We start from the raw sequence: 19,819 nt of genomic DNA on the forward strand, positions 1-19,819 counted from the left end.
CTAGCCGGGCCCAGCTTTAAGGCGGCCCAGAATGGTGAGATGCTACGCGGCAGGCGGACTTGTCGTTCGCTTCGACGGCGCACGGCAATGGCGCGGTGGTGGCTTGGAGTTGCAGCGTAAAAGGGGGGAGGTAAGGCGGAGGGAAAATCATAGTTGCAACGGTTATGGTGATCAGGCCCTCGATAATCTAGGCGACGACGGCCGGACTCAGAGACCGATGCACGGCAGGTTGAAGCGAACTGTACACTAAGAAAGAGAGAGAAAGGCGGACTCAGGGTAGGGCTTCCTGGATCAACAATAACAAACAACGGCCAAGCAAGCGGAGGCCACTGTGAGTAGAAATGAAGTGATATTGGCGGCAGAAGGCTGAGCCGGGATGAGGGACATGAATGTGATCAAGGATGACTGCAGTTTGGGCGGTTCATCTCAGCGCTTCAGCGGCCTCTCAGTCCATGTTTGCTTCTGTTTGAAGCTGCTGCTGCATGTCAGCATACGCCGCCCTGCCATGGAAAACTCGTACAGGGCGGTGCCCGGTTTGGCAGCGGGATGACTGAGGATGAGACAATGACAGCGCGCGCGCCTGGATGCCTGCAGCGTGCAGCCTGACTGATGGATGACTGGGAGGACTTTGCAGGATTCACTGAGCCCTGCCAAGTTGGCCACCCGCCTGTGTGTGTGCCTGGTCTAGACGGTTCCAGTTCGAAGCCGATAACCGATTTGACTGGAGAACTTTTGCAGGATTTGGACCGCGACTGGGAAGGGGACGAGTGACGAGTCCGAAAAGGCGGGCGGGTACATTGCCAATAAAAGGAAGCAAACCAGAAGAAGCAAACGCCGGGTGGAGAGACGCCACGTCTGCGGTTCGTGAGATGAACTGAGGGGACTGCTCCTCTGTGCGGATGAGGATGTGCTGACAGTGTTGTATTTTTTCATTTCCTTAGGGCTTTTCTGGGCCTTGTTTGCCCAGGCTGGAAGGATCATGGCAGCGCTTGGCGTTCATCCAATTCTCCCAAATACAGGAGTGTCTGTTCTCGAACCAGCGGATCTGGCTAAGACGCTCGATGCGGAAGCCGTTGGTGCTGTGATGGAGAGCCAGAGCCAGAGCCCTGGCTGAGCAATACCGGCTGCCGTCTTGGCCTGATGGGTTCGACCATGGTTGAGGAGATTCAATGGAGACGCTGGTTACTTGGTAGGCGGGATGAAGATGGAGTCGAAGGGGGGCGAACTCGTGGCATCGATGCCTCACTTGCTGTGCCGCAATGAAGATGCAGGTGTCCGTACCTACGTACGAGCTGCCAGGTTCAGGATGCTGATGCGGACGGTGGCCTGGCGCTATTGCTTAGCCTCGGAAGGGGAGCTGTAGGTTAATCTATCCGCAACTCTGTGTGGCAGCGGTCTCGATCGTTGCGGCACGGGGTTCAAGGGTTAAGCAGAGATTTGTGCGTGATTTGTGCCGCCCTCTGCAGAGAAAGTGGTGGTGGTAGTGACTGTTCTCCTTCATCATATCCAAAGTGTGGTTCAGGGGTAAAGCTGACGGGACCCATCCTTGGGGGCAGAAATTTTGGGGATCGCCCAGCAGCCGCAACTCTGTGCCTGCCCGGACCAACACCTTCTTTCCGCGTTGCCCTCTGCCCTGAATTCAGCTATGGAAGATTCATCGGGCCGTGGATTAGGAGGGTCGTCATCCCTGAACCCATGGATGATGGCCCCTGGGCCTCCCTGATGATGCCTGCCCTGCCCTGTGGCCGTTCCTTTGGGTCGTCATGTCCGCTGTGGAGAGAGGCAGGGGAAGAACTGTTCAGGGGTATCCGTAAGGAAGAGTCTAGATGCAGGGGGACACCTCACCGACATGCCCACACATTGTCTCTCTCACCCCGATCCCAAGGCGCTGAATGCTCTGAGAGAGGCAGAGAGCGCAGGCAAGCAGCCCCTGACCCAGATTTTGCACGCCCTGAAACCGACTCTTCCACCCTCGGGGACCCTCAACTCATCAACTCTTGGCAGCGAACAGGCCAATCTATCTCGCAATCTATTCCGCCTGCACGGCATCGCCCTCTTTTTCCTTGCCTCTCTCAGGACGGCAATTGAGAGGCACAGCAGGCTGATGGAGCAAATTTGCAGTTCCCTCAGGGTATGGTGCGGGAACCAGGGCTCCCAGCCGTGACCTCCCACATTGTCCCGAGCTTTTTACCCTTTCAGGCCTTTTCTGGTGTTTTCCATGAGTCCACCAGAGAGAATCCTTGAGAGAAGCTTACAAGGGGCAACAAGCACACAACATGATCTGTAGAGTGCTGTGAAGTTGTATGTACACAGGTACGGTGAAGAGTACACAGGGGGAAAGCCTTGTTTACCGATGACGTTGCGGTCAGTCGAATCGGCTCCCACGTCGGGAGCCACTTACCGCATTCGAGGCCCCTCGACGCGTCTGGTGCTCTGTCGCATTTTCGTACCGCTTTCCGGCCTGTTCGCAACCTGACTATGGGGATCCCTTTCTCGTGAGCACACACACACATCGTTGCCTTTCCAGAACCAACTCACCAACTCGTTGCCGTATCACCGGAGCCGAACCACCGGACTCTTCCCGTCTTACATCCCCAATTGAACCCGTCCCATAATTAATCTCATCCATCATGCCGCCCAAGAAAGCCGCCGCCGCTACGCCGCTGGCCGAGGTCGACGCGAACCGCGTCATGGCACCCAACAGTGCTGCTGATGCCGCAAAGGTACGCAACCTCGAAATATCTCTTTGCATCTTACCTGCATCAATCAAGAACATCATCAGATCATTGTAGAAATTTGTCATATAACCCAGCGGTTATGCAAGTCTGCAAGCCTCAGCGGCTAAGCAAGCCGTCTCACTCTTCCACCCAAAAATAAGACGCGTCTAGAACCCGCGACGCGCCCAGTGACATCATCGCACACCACAACTAACATCGTGAAACACTCCCACAGCCAGCTCCCAAGTCCCGCAAGCGCAAGTCCGACGCAGTCGATGCCTCCGACGATGCGCCTGCCCCTAAGAAGGCCACCACCACCAAGAAGAAGAAGGACGACGACCCCCTCCCCGACCTCTCCGGCATCGCCCTCCCGGGCGACGACGACATGTCCGTCCCCATCTACGACAGCTGCCAGACCGTCCGCACCAAGATCAACGCGCACCTGCGCAAGCCGGGCGTCACCAAGACGGCCTTCCTGCGCGCCTGCGTCAAGGCCGCGTACGGCGCCGACTCGGAGCACAAGATCGCGGGCAACCTGCTGACCAACTTCCTGGCCAAGAAGGGCCCCACCGCCGGCAACACGAGCAGCGTCTTCTACGCGGCGTACGTGTTCTTCGAGAAGCTGCGTGTGCGCGACGGCAAGCCGAAGAACAAGACCCGCGAGGAGATGGAGGCGCGCTGGGGCCCGGAGGGGTTTGATAGGGAGCACGATTCTAGTCGCGGGTACTTCTGCGCGGCGGGCACAGCGCCGGTGGTGGATAAGTATGGGAGGGTGAGCATTGTGCCGACTGGCGGCGGGCGCGGGCGGGCGAGGGGTGGGTGGATGTGAGAGGACTTACTTGTTTGTGTATGAATATGGGGCCTCTTAGACGGCACCCCTCCGCCGCTATACGGCACCCCTACGCCCCCAGGGCACCCCTACTAGCCACACCAGCCCGCCGAAAATCAGCTTTTTTCGCCCACCCACCTACCCACCTACCCTAGCAATATTCGTTTTTTCGCACACGCCGCTAACTTTCTAGCTATTTAGACTTTTCAACTACTCAATTTTTTGCAATTTTTTGCACTTCTACGCAATAGACGTCACAAACCCCTACAGCAAGCCTCTACTAGTAAGCATAACATATAGCAATCTCAAAGCCATTAAAATCACATTTAACAACCACACTACTACTAACGGCAACACCCTATATATTAATACCTATAAGGGCAGCAGCCACAAGAAAGAGGACCACGCACACATCATTTTTCGCTACCATAAAGCTAGCATATTCAAGCCTAGCCATATCTCCCACAAAAAGCGCCAACAGCAGGTTTATACGCAGAAGACCAACTACCCCTTCCACTTCACTATCAACCACAAAGACAATAGCACCTATATCTCCAACTACATCAACAACCCAAACGCCCACAAGCATAACCACAACTAAATAGACAAAAATGCAATTACTAGCTAATATCACTAACACCATACTCTAATTATTACTAAGATCATAAGACTCCATAAAGCTAACATCAAGCCTAGCTAAATCTAAGATTACCTCACTACTATACCTAACTATAAGAATGATATATACTCTACCTACAATATTAATAATATTATTAGCACTACTTATTACTAAAAAGTCAACACTAAGAGCCTAATTAAGTAGCTTTTTGAAGATCTTAAGAAGTATAAAGTCTTCTTTTACTACTAATAAGATGCTATTAGCTATATTAATAAGCTCTTTTTAATACCTCATAGCTACTAACACCTTCTTACTACCTATAATAACATCCTCTTAATAGATTATATATATAAGACTAATTGCTATAAGATACTACTACTTAATATATATAGCATAACTTCTATAAAGGCTACTTTTTCTACTATTATATACTTTTTAAATGCTAAAAAGAAGGCTAACTACGCTTAAGTACTTTAAGCCCTATAAGAGGCTCTTAAGGAGGCTAAGATTACTCTACCTACCTACTTTATTAGTAATTAAAAACTTACCTTCCTTAATATTATTAACTACAGCCTATTTTAAAGTAATATTCCCTACCTTTTCTACTATTAGTACATACTTACTAATATCTATACTTATACTAAGCCTTTATTTCCTAAGGCTATAAAGCTACTTAATAACTTATATATATCTAACCTAAAGTATATAGCTTTTAAAGAGGCTTTTACTACCTTATTTACCTCACTTATTAAGGTAGAGTATCACTAAGCCCTAGCAGTATTAGAAGTTAATAGCCTATATTAAGAATATATAGCTTATACTATAAGCTAAAAAGCTTATAGCTTATTAGACTAATTAGATTGCTTACTTTAGCTACACTACTTTATTAGCTATAGAAGGTATTAATAGCACTATTAAAAGCACTATCTCTAAAGGCAACTTATCCCTTAATAAGGTTTATAATACTCTTATAATCTTCTAATATAAGTAAGAGCAATATATCCTTTATAATTAGTTAAGATCTAGTAATAAAATACCTATATCTACTAGTAGTAAGTGTAAGGGTCTAGGACAAGGTCGGTGCCATTGGTCTAGCCTACTACTACGAGCATTCCAAGCTGGAGGAAAGAAGAACCATTCTGGGAAAGAGTGGTGCCCTTCTCATCTTTAAATACATGTGAGTCTTCTTCCAGAAGCTTCCATTGAGTAAGGGCCGACAAGGTTCTCATAACCTTCCACGATATTCTGTAACCTTCCAAAGTATTCCATAGCTGAGGGTCTAGCCGAAGCTCCATATCGGTCCATAGACCGTGACAGTAAGAGGGTAGTCTTCTAGCTAATTATTAACCTTATTAGCCTAGTAGCCCTAATAATCTTATATAAAAAATAACTTATAATATGCCCTAAATATAATAACTATAGTAGTATAATACTACTACTTATACCTAAAGTAGAGCTAGCATATTACTAAGCCTAGCTTTACTTAATTTAGACTACCTATAAGCTACCTTATTAATACTAGCTATATTAATAGATATATAGAGAAAACCCCTATTAGTTATACTAGTTTTACCTATACTACTAGTATTATAAAGATCTTAACCTTAACACTCTTATTATATATAATACTAATAAATAACCCCTCTTACTACCTTCAGTAATTAAGCCTTATAGTAAGCCCTAAGGCGCTATTGTAAGGGGCTGGCCCCTAGGCTTGTTCAACGTAGAGGTGCCGTCGATTGACTATTCTAAGCTGAAGAAGGAGGAAAGGACTTTACAGGGATAGGCGCCTAGCAGCAGTGATGCAGACCGGGGCTAGGCGGTGTGCTACAGCAGAATAGTGGATCCGGCGGAGCCGGATCTCGGTAGCTGCTCCGGCAAAGCCGGAGATCTCGGCCGGGCTCTAGCCCGTTACATTACCTCCCCGCTCCCCTCCGGCGGCGCGTCCGTGGCGCTAGAGCTGGGTCTCCGTCGTGCTTCATCGCAGGGCCGTAACGTTGTTCGTAAGCCTCCATCGCTTCCGTCCCCTGGAGCGTCTCGATAGGCTCCCAGGTTCTCTCTGCGTATCCTTCCCACTTAACCAGCACTTCACGGCGTCTCCCACGCCCTCGACGCTTCCAGGCGGCGGCGTCGATACTCTCTACATTCCAGGTCTCCTCGCCTTCGTCATCTATAATTGGGGGCGGCTGCTCGTCGTCTAGCGTTTGCCCAGGTAAAGGGTCGTTACCTGCACGCTTCAGGGTATCCACGTGGAAGCGTGGGTATATAGCCGTTGGCACGTTAAGCTCTACCACGTATGGTGAGATAACCTTCGTAACGGTATACTTATGGTGCAACCAATCCAGTTTCTTGCATGGCCTAGGAGACCTGTAGTGGCCCATGTGAAGCCAGACTTTGTCGCCTGCTTCTAGTCTCTCCGTAGGCTGGCGCTTCCTGTTAGCCAGCTCCTCATAGCGTTGCTGCGTTGAGGCAAGGGTCGACCGTGCCATATCCATCACGTCCTGGAGCCTTGTTACCAACTTGCGTGCCAGGTCCTCGCGACGGCCCCCATGGTCTTCTGGGTCTGCCTCTTGAACCCGGACAGGCTCTGGGTGGTATCCGTGTTCTAAGAAGAAGCTGCTCATGCCTATAGCGCTGCTATCGCGGCTGCAGAGCGCTAGTTGAGCTGCTGGGAGGTTATTCGCCCAATCCTTCTGCGAGTAGGTAATGTAATTGCGTAGGTAGGCCTGGATCTCTTGGTTCATCCTTTCTGGGCCGCCATCAGTCTGTGGGTGATAGGCAGTACTGAGCCGCTGTTCTATTCCTAAAAGCTTGCAGAATTGCCGCCAGAAGCGGCTCGTCCAGTTGCTTCCTCTGTCGCTCACGATTGAAGTAGGGACGCCGTGGAAGCGGAAGTGGCAGCTCAGGAATCGTTCAGCGCAGGCTTCAGCTTCCATACTTTCCATAGCTTCAAGGGTTACGCCTTTTCCTAGCCGGTCGATAATTACCCAAAGGTATCGCTCACCCTTATCCGTAAGGGGAAGGTCGGTAATGAAATCCATAGCGAGGTCGCTTCGTATACGCTGCGGTATTGGTAGAGGTTTCAGAAGTCCTTTTCGATGCTCTCTCCAGATGTGGCTTCGCCCGCAGCCATCGCAATTGCGGCAGAAGCGTCGTACTAGCTGTGACTGGCCAGGCCAGTAGAAGCGCCTACTGACTAACGCGAGGGTATTATCTCTACCAGGGTGGCCACTAAGTACTGAGTCGTGGCTGCTTTGAACGATACGAGTACGTAGTGTGTTCGCCTCGCTATCTAGGTCTTCGCTACCTGGTACCCAGATCCGGTCTCTGAATAGTAGTCGGTTGCCATTATCGATCTCACACTCAGCAATCTGGACCTTTAGCTTGAGGCTAGGAGGGAAGCTTCTTTCTCGTTGTTTCACAGCATTATATGCCTGCTGGTAGACTTGGTCTTGCCCTTGGGTCTGGTCCCAGAGTTGCTGTAGTTCCTTATCGTCGGTGAACACAAGCACTGATGGGGCTGCCTCTACGCGTCGTGTACGCGTTGAGGTAAGGGCTACTTCGGGAAGAAGCTGGAGAATCCGGCCTTGTTCGCGCTCGTCCTCTAGAGACGTAGGTACGTCTTGTTCGCGTCTAGAGAGTGCGTCTGGCACTACTGCTTCACTTCCTGGCCGGTACTGTATCTCGAAGTTGTACTGAGACAGCTCCTCTGCCCATCGGCTTTGTCGTTCTGTGAGCCTCTGCTTTGTCATGAAGTACTTCAGGTTCTTATGATCAGATAGAACCTTGAACTTATTGACGCTCTGCAGTTCCGCTCTCCATGCTCGTAGGCAGCTAATAATAGCTAGCATCTCCTTATCGTGGATTGGGTAGTTGAACTGGGCGGCATTCAGCCGCTGCGAGTGGTATGCTACTGCGTGACGTCTCCCATGCTCATCTTCTTGTGACAGTACTCCTCCAAGGGCGAAGCCTGAGCAGTCAGCCTCAACGTAGGTTGTACGCTCAGGGTCTAGTTGATGTAGGATAGGCTTGGCTGCAAAGATCCTCTTAAGCTCCTGGAATGCTACTTCCTGCTCTTTACCCCAGTGGAATAGGACGCCCTTCTTTGTAAGAGATATAAGGGGTCCAGCAATCTCTGAGTATGCTGGGATGAAGATCCGATAGTAGTTTGCAAACCCTAGGAAGCTTCTAACTCCCTTAACCGTCTTTGGCGCAGCCCATTCCTTGATTGCCTTCAGCTTCTCAGGATCGCAGGAGATGCCTACTCCTGCGGTGATAATGAACCCTAGGTACTTGACTGTCTTCACAGAGAACGCACACTTATGAGGGTCTAGCCGGAGCCCTGCAAGAGCAAGCTTCCGTAGTACTAGCTTAACCTTTGCTTCGTGGTCTTGCCGTGAGCCGTTTGAGTAGATCAGTACGTCGTCCATATATGCCGTAGCGAAATCGTCTAGGTACTCTCGAAGCACTCCGTTGATATATCGTTGAAATGTAGCGGGGGCTCCTGTAAGCCCAAAGGGTACAACTAGCCATTCGAATAGCCCATATCTTGTCCTGAAGGCCGTCTTATGCTCCTCTCCTTCAGCAATTCGTATCTTATGGAACGCTGCAACCACATCCAGTTTCGTGAACCACTTAGCAGCACTAACAGTGCGTAGTGTCTCTTGGATTAAGGGGAGAGGGTATCGGTCGCGCTTAGTGAGTTCATTAAGGGCGCGGTAGTCAACACAAAAGCGTATCCCTCCCCCTGGTTTACGTACGAACAGTACTGGTGCTGATGCCTCTGAGCTGCTGGCGCGGATAAAGCCTTTATCCAGTAGGTCTCGTAGGGTCTTACGGAGGACGAGGAGTTCTTCTCGTGACATGCTATAGAGCGGCCCCCATGGTAGTACAGTCTCATTACCACTACTATCCTGTTTGATAGGGATCTTATGGTCGACCCCAGGACGATGTGGTGGAAGGTTGGCGGCTTCGTCAGGTTGGAACAGCTTGTGGAACTCAGCTAGTATAGCTGGCGGAAGGAGGGCCTTTAGATCTGCCTTCTCAGTCTTCTTCGTAAGGGCCTTCTGTATATCTGCTAGGCTGATGGCTCGGACTTCGTATCCTGCAGTTCGTTTGGTGTCTCGTTGTGCTCTCCTATAGAGTGCAGTGAAAGGAGCTCCTGGAAGGAGACGCGCGGCTCTGATCTCCCTTACTCGATCTGGTTCTTCTTCGCCTTTTAAGCGTAGGTCTACGCCACCCCTCCTATGCCGTATCCGTTGTGCAGCGGCATCGTATAGAATACGGTTCCTCTCCATCCAAGGCTTCCCTAGGAACAGGTCGTCACCAAGGCTACGTACGGTATATGCAAAGATCTTCTCATCATAACCACACAGCTCTAGGTTGAAGACAACTACACCTGTTGCTTTTGTAGCGCCTGTAGCGTCGCTAAAGCTGCCTAGCAGCCGCTCAGAGCGGTCTACTACCGGTAGGCGGAGCTTACGGGCGAGGTCGTGGTCGATAAGGGAGTATAGATCGCACCCAGTGTCTACTAGGGCGTCTGCTTGAGTGCCCTTGTGTATGCGGGTAGTGATCACTGCTGATTTGCTGCTCATGTGATGCTTGAACTGCTTCCATTCTGTAATGTCACTAGGCTTGGCCTCTAACGCCCGACTTCGCGTTAGAGTTACTCTTTTCCCGAGCTCTCTTCAGCTTCAGAGCTTCCTAGCTCCTCTATAGCATTACTATCGCTGCTCTCCTCTCGCCTCTTAGCTTTCTCAACCTTCTTGACCTTCTTAGGCCCTGAACGTCTTGGCTTAGGGCACCGTGTAGCAATATGGCCGATCTTATTGCAGTTATAGCATTTACGGTTATCTTTCTGGGGCCTTATGTTGTCTTCTGATGAGGAAGAGTCGCTGCGGTAGCGCTGTGACTTTGCGGCTCTTCTGGGCTCCTTAGTCCGGCTGACTCCAGCCATGAGGGTGTCCCCATCGGCATCTCGGTATCGTCGTCGTTCGTGACGTTCCTGGTAGGTCCTACTATCTAGCCCTGACCCTATTATCATAAGGACCCGGGCGTATTCTGGGTAGGTTTTCGGGGGATCGATTACACTAATTAGACGGTCCCGCAGAGTGGAGTTCAGGGCTCCTTTCAGATAGTTGATTCTGACTGCGTCTGCCCAGTGTCCTCCTCCACCTTCTGCTAACTCCTTCTCAAACTTTGGGAGGAATGTAGCAAAGCTTTCGTTTTCCTTCTGTCGGATAGTACGTAGCCTATCCAGTGCCCTGGCTTCTGCATTGGGATCTCCATAGCGAGTCTCAAGGTATTGCATAAACTGATCGGAGGATTCCGCTCCATCTGCTCCGCCTTGAGCGTAGTAGGGTGACGCCATGGTTTGAGCTGTGCCTTCCAGCCTTGCGTAGATGTATGCGAATATATCGGCATCACAGTCGAAAGCTTCCCTATCTCTTCGTATCTTTCCCTTCATCTCTAGGAACCAACGTTGGAAATCTTTACGTATGCCGCTAAACTTTGGTGGGTTTGGTATTTGATGTTTCCTCCGCCCTCTAGCTGCCATCGTTATACCGTCGCTCGTTGCCTGTATAGTTGTATCGGCTGTGGACGGGGTCGTTACGCTGCTCGCAAGCGGCGTAGGGGTTGCTCTATCCGTTGACATAAGCCCATTCAGAGCTGTCAAGAGCTGCGTCATCTGGGCCGTCTGCTGGGCCATCTGGTCCTGAAGAGGACGGACGCTTGCGTTGACCGCTTCGTTGATCCGGCGATCAATCTCAGCATTCATCGCGTCGTTTACGCTACCCTCTGGCGGATCCATCGTGCCGCTCTCGTGAGGTTCCATATAGCGTCTTCTCGTTGCGCTACCCTCTAGCGAATCGTCGTGTCGCTCTCGTGAGGTTCCGTATAGCGTCTTCTCGTTTGCACTACCCTCTAGCGAATCGTCATATCGCTCTCGTGAGGTTTCGTATAGCGTCTTTTGTTGTCGAGCTTAGAATATGTAAGGGGCTGGCCCCTAGGCTTGTTCAACGTAGAGGTGCCGTCGATTGACTATTCTAAGCTGAAGAAGGAGGAAAGGACTTTACAGGGATAGGCGCCTAGCAGCAGTGATGCAGACCGGGGCTAGGCGGTGTGCTACAGCAGAATAGTGGATCCGGCGGAGCCGGATCTCGGTAGCTGCTCCGGCAAAGCCGGAGATCTCGGCCGGGCTCTAGCCCGTTACAGCTATTACTAATAAGCTCAAGTCTTATTAGTATAGCTATAATATCAACTCTACTTATTAACTACTTATTACTAATAAGATTAGTAAATTTAGATATTAATAAGATACTTAGCTTATACTAGCCTTAAGATTAACTACTTAGTTTACTAGTACTACTACTCTAGATCTAATATATATTATAGTAACCTCTAATACCCTTAAGAGTAGTATATAAGCACCTTAAGCCTTATAGTATTAGTAAATAACTCTACTAAAAGACTATACTATTTAAAATCTCATCCTTAAGCAAATTAAAGGCTAGTAATACTATTAATAATACTTTAAACTCTTCTATTAATAGTAACTTAGAGGTAGATGCTACTATCCTCAACTAAGATAATATATTAACTACTAGTAAATCTAGCAATCAGGAACTTATAGTACTATTGCCTACTAAGACTTCTAAGCCTAAGATTAAAAGCAAGGCTAGAAAATATATAAGTAATAGATACTAACTTTAACCTATAAGACTTATAAATTACTTTACCTACTAAGGTTAAATATTAACTTTATATACTACAGCAATAGAGGATTATAGTAGTAGCTAAGGTAGCTAGTAGCATTATTAATATTATTAAGTTACCAGATTAAGCCCTCTAGAAACCTTAAAGCTAATTAGAAAGCTTAAATTATTAGTTTTTCCTTCTTTTACTAACCTTTTTTTAAAAATCGCAAAAAAACTAAATCTCATTAAGTGATATTAATTACTATAATAAAAATCTCTTCTTAGAAAGTTATATAAAGTTATAATCTCTAGCCTCTAATTAGCTAAATCTACTTATATACTACTAAATAGTCTAATAGAGACCCTACTAAGTACTAAATAAACGTTTAGGTAGGCATGCTAGCTAAGCGTTTACTACTAAAGTATAAATCTCTAGTTTCAGCACTAACTTAAAGTCTCAGCCACCGTTCTGTAGCTTAGCGGCACCCCTAGGGGTGCTGTCTAGCAGGCGAGGGGTGCCATCTAAGAGGCCCTATAAATATTTGCCGTTCAGGTTTGCTTCTTGGCTGTGTGTTTTTACCTGGTTTAGGCTTTTAGGTATGAAAAGGTCACCCTACAGTAGTTTACTACCACTCAGTACCTGCTTTTCAGTTTGCTAGTGATAGTGAGACGCTATATATGAAGGCTCTATCCTCTCATATTACCGCCAACTTGTTTAGAGGATTGAGCTAGTAGAATGTTGCTTCACTGTGTGTACTTGTTCATATCTAAAAAGGTTTGACAGTTCTGTTGCAACATGTTTCTACGGCTCATGGCCTAGGCGCCGTAAATCTGAATTTGGACACAATCTATCTCAGGTGCAGCCATCGACAGACCAAAATCATGCCATCATCGCGACAACTCTCATCTACAATTCTCTTACGAATATCAAGACCTCTCATCCGAACTGTGGACACCCATCTTCCATGGATTCCTGCACGCATGCGGCCCAGCAACACGGCCCCACGGCCCCCCCTCCCCCTCCCCACTAACACGATATGACTCGATCCCGGGATCCATTGCGATCTGGTTTTTCTTCCCGGGATGGAGGAACACTCGGCTTCTGACCGCTATATCTGCGACGGAGGCCGGGGTGGACAAGCGAGGCCTATCGGGCCATCGGCACGGGTTGTTGGTGGTGGTGGTCGGCTTCCCCCGATCACTTCTGCGGTGTTCCTGTTCCCGTTCTTGTTCGCGCGTGCATGCGCTGCCCCTTGTTTACGTCGTCTGCCCGCTACATGACACAAAAGCTTGGCCTCCGCATCTGCCCCTTGACCCCACCGCCGATTTCTTGGTGATCGCGGGTGCAAAATTACCTAGGACGTGCAGCGATTGCGTGTTCGAGATAGTTTGCACGAAAACAGCTAGATGATTCCCGCGGTGCATGTTCCGCGGAGGGCGGCAGCGGCAAGCCGATTTTATTAATTGAGAGGCGCCTGTCGGATTCAGGTGGTTGTGGTGATGTTTCAACATAAGTGACTGGGAGGAAACGGGAAACTCTCCCGCGTCCCCTGCGGTAAGCGCCCGGTCCTGCGGCGATAGATTGATTGCCTTCGGCATGTTTTGTCTTTCGACGAATCGAGTGGTGAAACAATGTTTTTGGCCCAGTCTCATAGCAGATTCAACATTTCGTAGGCGTTGGCGTGGAGGTGACTTCATGTCGGAATACCAAGTGTGGGTAAGCGGCATGAGTTGCTCAGTCGTGGTGCGTGTCTTAATCAATTCACGACAAACATCGAAGGGACCAATTGGTCGCGAAACATGCGGTGGCAGGGCTTTTTGGTTTTCGTAGCCAGCGCTGCTGGTTCCTCAAGTACAAGCCCGCTGACATGAAGTTTCCATGTTGGCTGCAGCCACTTTGACGGACACGAGAAGCGCACAGCAGCAACACGCATTGCATACCCGATGCACTCCGGAATCGCAGACCACAACGTTAAGCTAAGCTTTGCCCACGATAACCTTCAATAGAGTAAGAAGCTTTCAGACTACTGGTTATGCATGATCAGAACGGTCCACGAAGGTTATTTTCCTTGGCGGGCCTTCTGCAAGTCAATATTCCACCTTACTATTGCTTTCTAGTGATTGCGCAATGTCGGTCGAATAGGGGGATTGGGGGGCAAAGAAGGCCATGAGCTTATCGCGGCCGGCAAAGTCGGCATCACGGCCTCACGGGGCACTGTCTGGCGGTAATTTCGGCAGCCGGAAGCCGGCGACGACGGTCCCCGCCGAGGTGGCGGTTGAGAGTGGGCTGGGAGACGTAGTAATGCGAGTGAGCGCTTTGGACAAATGACAAAGATGGTTTGTGTGAGAACTTGATTAAGAGTTAAAGTCCGAGAAGCTCGGTACGATATGAGGACTGGAGTAATCATGCAATTACTGCTGCTCCGACTTCTGCAAGTTGACCAGGTTCTGCGTGGCCGTCTGCGTCTTGTGAAACCGCCACGGCTTGATCTTGCGCTCGAACAACTCGTCCAGCTCGGCGGCAGAACGTCTAAGACGCAGTCATCAGCATGTGACTTTCGACTTCAGGATTTGAGAACTTAGGAGGTCAAACTTACCCAGCTGTGTCCGGAATGAGCAGCCACATGCCGATGGTGAAGGGCAGCCCGACCCCGGCGTAGAACCAGCCCGTCTTGTATCCCCAGTTCCACTTGTTGGCGTTGACCATGTATGGGACCAGCACGTTCATCACGATGCCGATGACGCAGCTGCAGGCGGCGCCGAAGCCGGCCGTATACGGGCGGAGTCGCTGGGATGAGATCTCGCCGATGAAGCCCCATCCGGCCGCGCCGCTGGCCGTCATGCCGATGTCTGGTCCGGTGTCAGCATCAAAGAAGCTCAGAGTGAACATAAATATCAAAAGCTTCGGTATACTGACTCCAGAAGCAGGCGAATAACACAAAGACGTACGTCGTCGCGTTAGTCTCTCTGACGACACCCATGATGCCGATGACCACGCACGACAACCAACAAACCGTGATGCCCCCGCAACCGATCCACCGTCTCCCCAGCCGATCAGCCGAGAAGATTGTGACGATGATAGTGACAATGTTGATTGACGACGTGATTGCTTTGATTAGGAATGGATCCTGCAGCCCGGCCTGCTGGAAAAAGTACGTGCCAAATGTCGCAAAGAGGGTCAGCCCGATGAACTGCTGTGACATGTTGGTCCATAACGAGACCAGTGTTCTGATGCCGTCAGTGCCCCGGAAGATTGCATGCCACTTCTCCCTCCTTTGAGTAGCCGCCACGGCGCGTTCGTGCTCGAGTGTCATGAGGAGGGCTTGATACTGCTGTTCGAGATTGAAGTTTTGAACGCCGCGGTTCAACCAGACGAGGCACTTCTTTGCGCGCTCCTCGTGGCCGCTCGTAACGCACCATGCAGGCGACTCAGGAAGAAACACGAAAATGAGCAGCATGAGCCCAATCTGCGCCCACTGCGTGTAAATCGGTTTCAGATAGTTATACGTATCCTTCTTATTCAGACTCTGCAGCGCAACATGCGCGCAGAACGTACCCACGGTCCACCAGAAGGAGTAACACATCAACAATCCGCCCCTAATCCGGACGGGCGCGACCTCGGCGATGTAGATGGGCAGCGTTGACTGCAGACACCCCACGCCTATCCCCGCGAGCAGCTTGCCGACGAGCCAGACGGGCCAGCTGCGCGCGAGGCTCTCGGCGAGGACGCTGCTCGCGAGGACGAGCCAGAGGGTGTACATGGCGGCTTTGCGGCCGAGGCGGGAGGATACGAAGGGGATCGTGGTCATGCCGATGACCTGGCCGACGGACATGATAGAGCTCCAGCCGGAAAGGATCGGGGCGTCGAGATAGGGCTTGCCGGTGGGGTCGGAGAGGGTGGCGAATTGGCGGACGAAGCCTTTGTTGGCGACGATGCCGGCGTTCATGCTGGTTGTAGGATGGATGTTAGCGGGTTGAAGATATTGGTGTGTGGTGGTTGGAAGGGGAGGGGACTTGCCCGATTTGATAGCCGTCGGTGGCTGCGCTGAAGGCCGCGACGAAGCATGAGATGGTTGCGACTTTGAAGAGTTTTGCAGTCTCCCAGATGGTAAGCGACTCGTAGCCGGAGACGGTTTGGCCTCGAAGGGCGGCGTCGACGGCAGCATCTCCCTTCTTGAAGCCGTTATCCGTTGGGTCTTCGATGTAGTCCACCGCATCTGTCGGTTTCTCCGTGTTCGGGCGGAAGGACGTCATGTTGAACGACAATATTTCAAGAAGTACCTGCAGCAGCTGCGCTATGGAATCGTCCGAATTCTGTGGAAGCTGACTTGGTGATATTTATGTCTATCTTGGACGATGCTCGTCGGCCTGCCTTAGTGCGAAACCGCCGAAATGCGCCGAGGAGGCGTTTGTCTGGGCCATTGTAGCCTTCCACTCTGGTCAGCTGTTCCGGCTTGTTGGTACCAAATCGTCCGACGGGTATGTTCACGAGAGAGCCCTGCTGTCGGTGGTGTGGCCACCATCCCCAGATTCTCTCCAACCCCGAGACTAGACCGTGGAAGATCTGGGGGCGGGGGCCCCGCAAGCGACTTAAGCATGGGGTAAACATGGGCTGTTGGTCAGCCTCTATCGAGGGGAGTGTGCCAGCCAGAAGGATTTCGCTATTGCAGGGTCTGTCTACAATCATGTTCGGCTTGTACTTGCTGGCAAGGGGGCAGTCTCTACATGGAGCTTAGGTTAACTAAGCACCACACACAGATACTCCACTTGCCGGAAGGAACATACGCCTCTCCCGTACGCCGTATGCCGTACACAGGCGCCTCTTATTGGCCCTCAGCCTCGACTTAGGCCCCGAACGTTCTTGGTACAACCACCAAGCTACTGCTATGTGACAGTGAAACTTTCCTAAGAGAATCAGTTTGGGAAAGTCAGGGCTAGCTTCCTCTATTCAGCGTAGAAGCCTGGCGTGATGGAAAGCCCCCTTTCGGTAGAATGTTGACCGACGCGTCACCAAAAATGCGAGGAGGCGGAAAGCACAAACAGGGACGCTAATGAACAAATCGCGACGTAGGTTTGAGGCAGGATGCGTGTGGTTAAATGGAAGATCACAATGCTCTCTGTTTGTTCAATATTGACAAGTTAGTAGACGCATGACGCGCAACAAAAGTGACGAAATGGGAGTCGGGAAACCGAGAAAATCCTATTTTCGTGGTCATGAAAGAGGGACCACTAACATAAAGGTCATGCTTGTTTAAGATGTTCAAGTTTATTGATGAGTGCGTATATATATCTACAAGATTCTACAACTAATCTATGAGTGGGACTGGTCAAGTCCTGCCCAATCAAAGATTCGCGTGAATTCATGTTCCATTTGCAGGCTGCTTGTACTCCACACCGTCAATAGTCGTAGTCAAAGTGCCGTTAGCGTTGAAGACATTGAGCTCCGCATCAATGATCAAATGAAAGCCGCCCTGTCCAGTCTTCTTGGTCGCATTAACAACACCTGTCTGGACAATATCAGACACCCAGTCCACTTGGTTAGTCCAGAAATTCGGCAGCAAAATCTTGACCGTCACATCCTCGTGTCCGTTAAGGATGTGATCGCCGTCGTCTGAGAAGTTCGTGTAGTTGACCGCCACGCTGCCCAAGCCGCTCACGCTGTTCGCGTCGGGTGTGATGCTCACATCAGCAACGCCGGAGACTTTGCCTTTGAGGGTGTAGTTGCCAGGGGGCACTGTGAACTGTGCTGGAACAGTTGAGCCTGGTGGGAAAGGAGTGGCCCAAGGAATCTCGTCGGGGACCTTGTACACCGGCGCAGGCGTGGTGGCTTCGCGACCGGTGCGGTGGGCAAGCATGATGCGGTACTCTCGTCCGCCCTGTGCAGTGGACTCGGGGCAGGGCAGGGGGTTCTCCCCGCCACATGAGGGGGAAACGACAAGGGCCTGCCAGTAGACGATCTTGGTGCCGTCGAGGGAGAAAGCTGGGTCAGCTCTGCCGTTCCAGTTGGGATCGTTGATGGCGCCATTGCTGCCGTCGCCTGCAGCGTTGACCTGCTGACCGTAATAATCCCCGCGATCGCCATAGCGATCGATCAGAATGGGCTGGAAGAAGCGGCGTGGGCCGTTGTTGCGCGTGGACGATGCAACCGTCACGGCGACGAGGTCGATGAGGGGAGGAACGCCGCGCATGCCCGACATCCACATCTGGCGATTGGAGCCGCGGGTGTCCATTGCGATGAACCAGTCATTGTCGGCTGAGAAGGCCATGGGGTCGGCGTACTCGGGGTGGCTGGTCAGTCTTCGAACAGCGCCCGTCTCGAGGTGCACCGCGAAAAGGTCGATGTTTGTCGACTCGCGCGGGTTAGCGATGTAAGTGATCTCCTCGCCGTTACCGCTGAAACCGCGGAGCTCGCCGACGTTGATGGAGTCATCATGGATGGTCAGCTCGGTTCCGTTGACAGTGTAAGGTTCGAAGCGAGTTGGGTCGACGAGGAGGTTTACGTCTACCAGGTCGTAGCGTGGAGCAATAGGTTCGCCGACAGTGGGCGCGGCGTTGAACTCGAGGCGGCCAAAGTAGGCGAACTGTCCGCCGTCGTTGGTAAAGGAGCTCCAGCCCATGTGGACATCGTCCGGATGCAGACGGAGTTCGCGTGGGCTCCCACCCTTGCCTGACCCATCGGCCGCGGTGTTCCAGTGAATCGGGTAAATATGGGTGTTGTTAGGAGTGCAAGTGTTGCTTTGAAGGAGCTCACCCCCGCAGTCGAGAATGTTGTGACCCCAGAGAGCCTTGGTGCCGCTACGAAAGACATGAGGATAGTCTCGTTGGGCGTCCAGAGAGATGGCGTTGGCTGCAGGTACACCGCAACTGATGCACTTCCAGGGGTCGCCGTTGGTGAAATTTGTGCCGTCGGCCTTGATGAGGATGAGCTGCTCGCCGGTATAAATGCTTCCAGCTGCAGCCCCGACGAACTCCACGTTGGCGATGATATGATCGCCATCAGGAGTGAAATCGCCAGCTTGGAACTCGCCTACTGCCTTGGCAATGCAGCCGGTGCCATGAGGATTGATGTTGGTTGTGCAGGCACCTTCATCCGCGCTAGGTGCAACTGGTGGCAGAGGGAGTTCCAAGATCTGGAATGCTTCGGGTGCAGGAGGCGATGGAATGGACTGCGCAGCGACAAGACAGGCGCTCAATCCCACGACCAGATGTGTCGACAACATGATGGAGTGAGATAGCTGCGACCGCGAGCTTTGTGGTGGACTGGACTGAGCGTGTCGGAGCCAGATATCTAGATTCTGCCAACGAACTGTTCTCTTCATACTTATAGGAAGCTAATACTAGTCCTGTTGTAGGTTTTCCTCCATCCGTATTGAAGATCAACATCGGGCCCGTCGGAGGCCCCGTATGTGCCGAAGGAAAACTGGGGTTACGGTATACGTACGATATACGGGAATACGGTAGATTGAGATCAAGATCTGGCGAAATGAAATGCGGGGAAGTGTAACCTCCTAAAAAGATTGCTTTGACTTTTGGTGCTATGAATGAGGTCAAACTGAATCCGAAAGAAACAAAATGTCTCTTTTTGGCGCAAGACGAGGTATGTTGGTGTAGGAACAAACAGTGGCCTTTCTCGGCTTGGGTCGGTAGGTATGCAGCTAGCAACAACCGAGTGCAGCCTTCACGAATACCCCACCAGTAAAAGAGGATAATGACAATAATGCTGCATAGCTGGGTCCAAGGACAAGAGGGAGGACATATTACTTAGGCAAACGTCCGGGTCTACTACCATGCTGGTGGATCGGCTGTGTCTGGGCTCCATGCCCGGACCTGAACACCAAAATGTCGGGAGTATGGAAGGAAAGTATACAATTCTTCTGGTTAAAGACGGATGAGAACATGCTGTAGAATGGTCTAAACTACATGTAGGCAAAGATAAGGAGCGGCTGTTCAAGGGTAC

General features: G+C 51.0%; 5 protein-coding genes across 5 annotated transcripts; 1 reads left to right on the forward strand and 4 right to left on the reverse strand.

Annotated features, from left to right (window-relative positions):
• Positions 1 to 2,630: 2,630 nt before the first annotated feature.
• Positions 2,631 to 3,546, forward strand: CGGC5_v006348 (uncharacterized protein; the record flags this gene model as incomplete). Its single annotated transcript, XM_032031080.1, has 2 exons — positions 2,631 to 2,723; positions 2,953 to 3,546. 2 exons carry the CDS (start codon positions 2,631 to 2,633, stop codon positions 3,544 to 3,546), a joined length of 687 nt encoding a protein of 228 aa, XP_031889097.1.
• Positions 3,547 to 6,081: 2,535 nt separating this feature from the next.
• CGGC5_v006349 (Transposon Tf2-9 polyprotein) lies at positions 6,082 to 10,976 on the reverse strand (the record flags this gene model as incomplete). The annotated part of the gene is made up of 2 exons (XM_066151688.1): positions 6,082 to 9,793; positions 9,835 to 10,976. The coding sequence occupies 2 exons, from the start codon at positions 10,974 to 10,976 to the stop codon at positions 6,082 to 6,084; spliced, it is 4,854 nt and encodes a 1,617-aa protein (XP_066008916.1).
• A 3,298-nt stretch (positions 10,977 to 14,274) lies between these two features.
• fmqE-5 (MFS transporter fmqE) lies at positions 14,275 to 15,809 on the reverse strand (the record flags this gene model as incomplete). The annotated part of the gene is made up of 3 exons (XM_032031081.1): positions 14,275 to 14,392; positions 14,460 to 14,712; positions 14,780 to 15,809. 3 exons carry the CDS (start codon positions 15,807 to 15,809, stop codon positions 14,275 to 14,277), a joined length of 1,401 nt encoding a protein of 466 aa, XP_031889100.1.
• Positions 15,810 to 15,828: 19 nt separating this feature from the next.
• Positions 15,829 to 16,116, reverse strand: CGGC5_v006351 (uncharacterized protein; the record flags this gene model as incomplete). The annotated part of the gene is made up of 1 exon (XM_032031082.1): positions 15,829 to 16,116. The coding sequence occupies one exon, from the start codon at positions 16,114 to 16,116 to the stop codon at positions 15,829 to 15,831; it is 288 nt and encodes a 95-aa protein (XP_031889099.1).
• Positions 16,117 to 17,222: 1,106 nt separating this feature from the next.
• On the reverse strand, positions 17,223 to 19,082 carry CGGC5_v006352 (uncharacterized protein; the record flags this gene model as incomplete). Its single annotated transcript, XM_032031083.1, has 1 exon — positions 17,223 to 19,082. One exon carries the CDS (start codon positions 19,080 to 19,082, stop codon positions 17,223 to 17,225), a length of 1,860 nt encoding a protein of 619 aa, XP_031889094.1.
• Positions 19,083 to 19,819: the final 737 nt, after the last annotated feature.

This window comes from Colletotrichum fructicola, assembly GCF_000319635.2.
Source record: "Colletotrichum fructicola Nara gc5 chromosome Unknown KSG_Nara_v1_contig03, whole genome shotgun sequence".
NCBI lineage: Eukaryota > Fungi > Ascomycota > Sordariomycetes > Glomerellales > Glomerellaceae > Colletotrichum > Colletotrichum fructicola.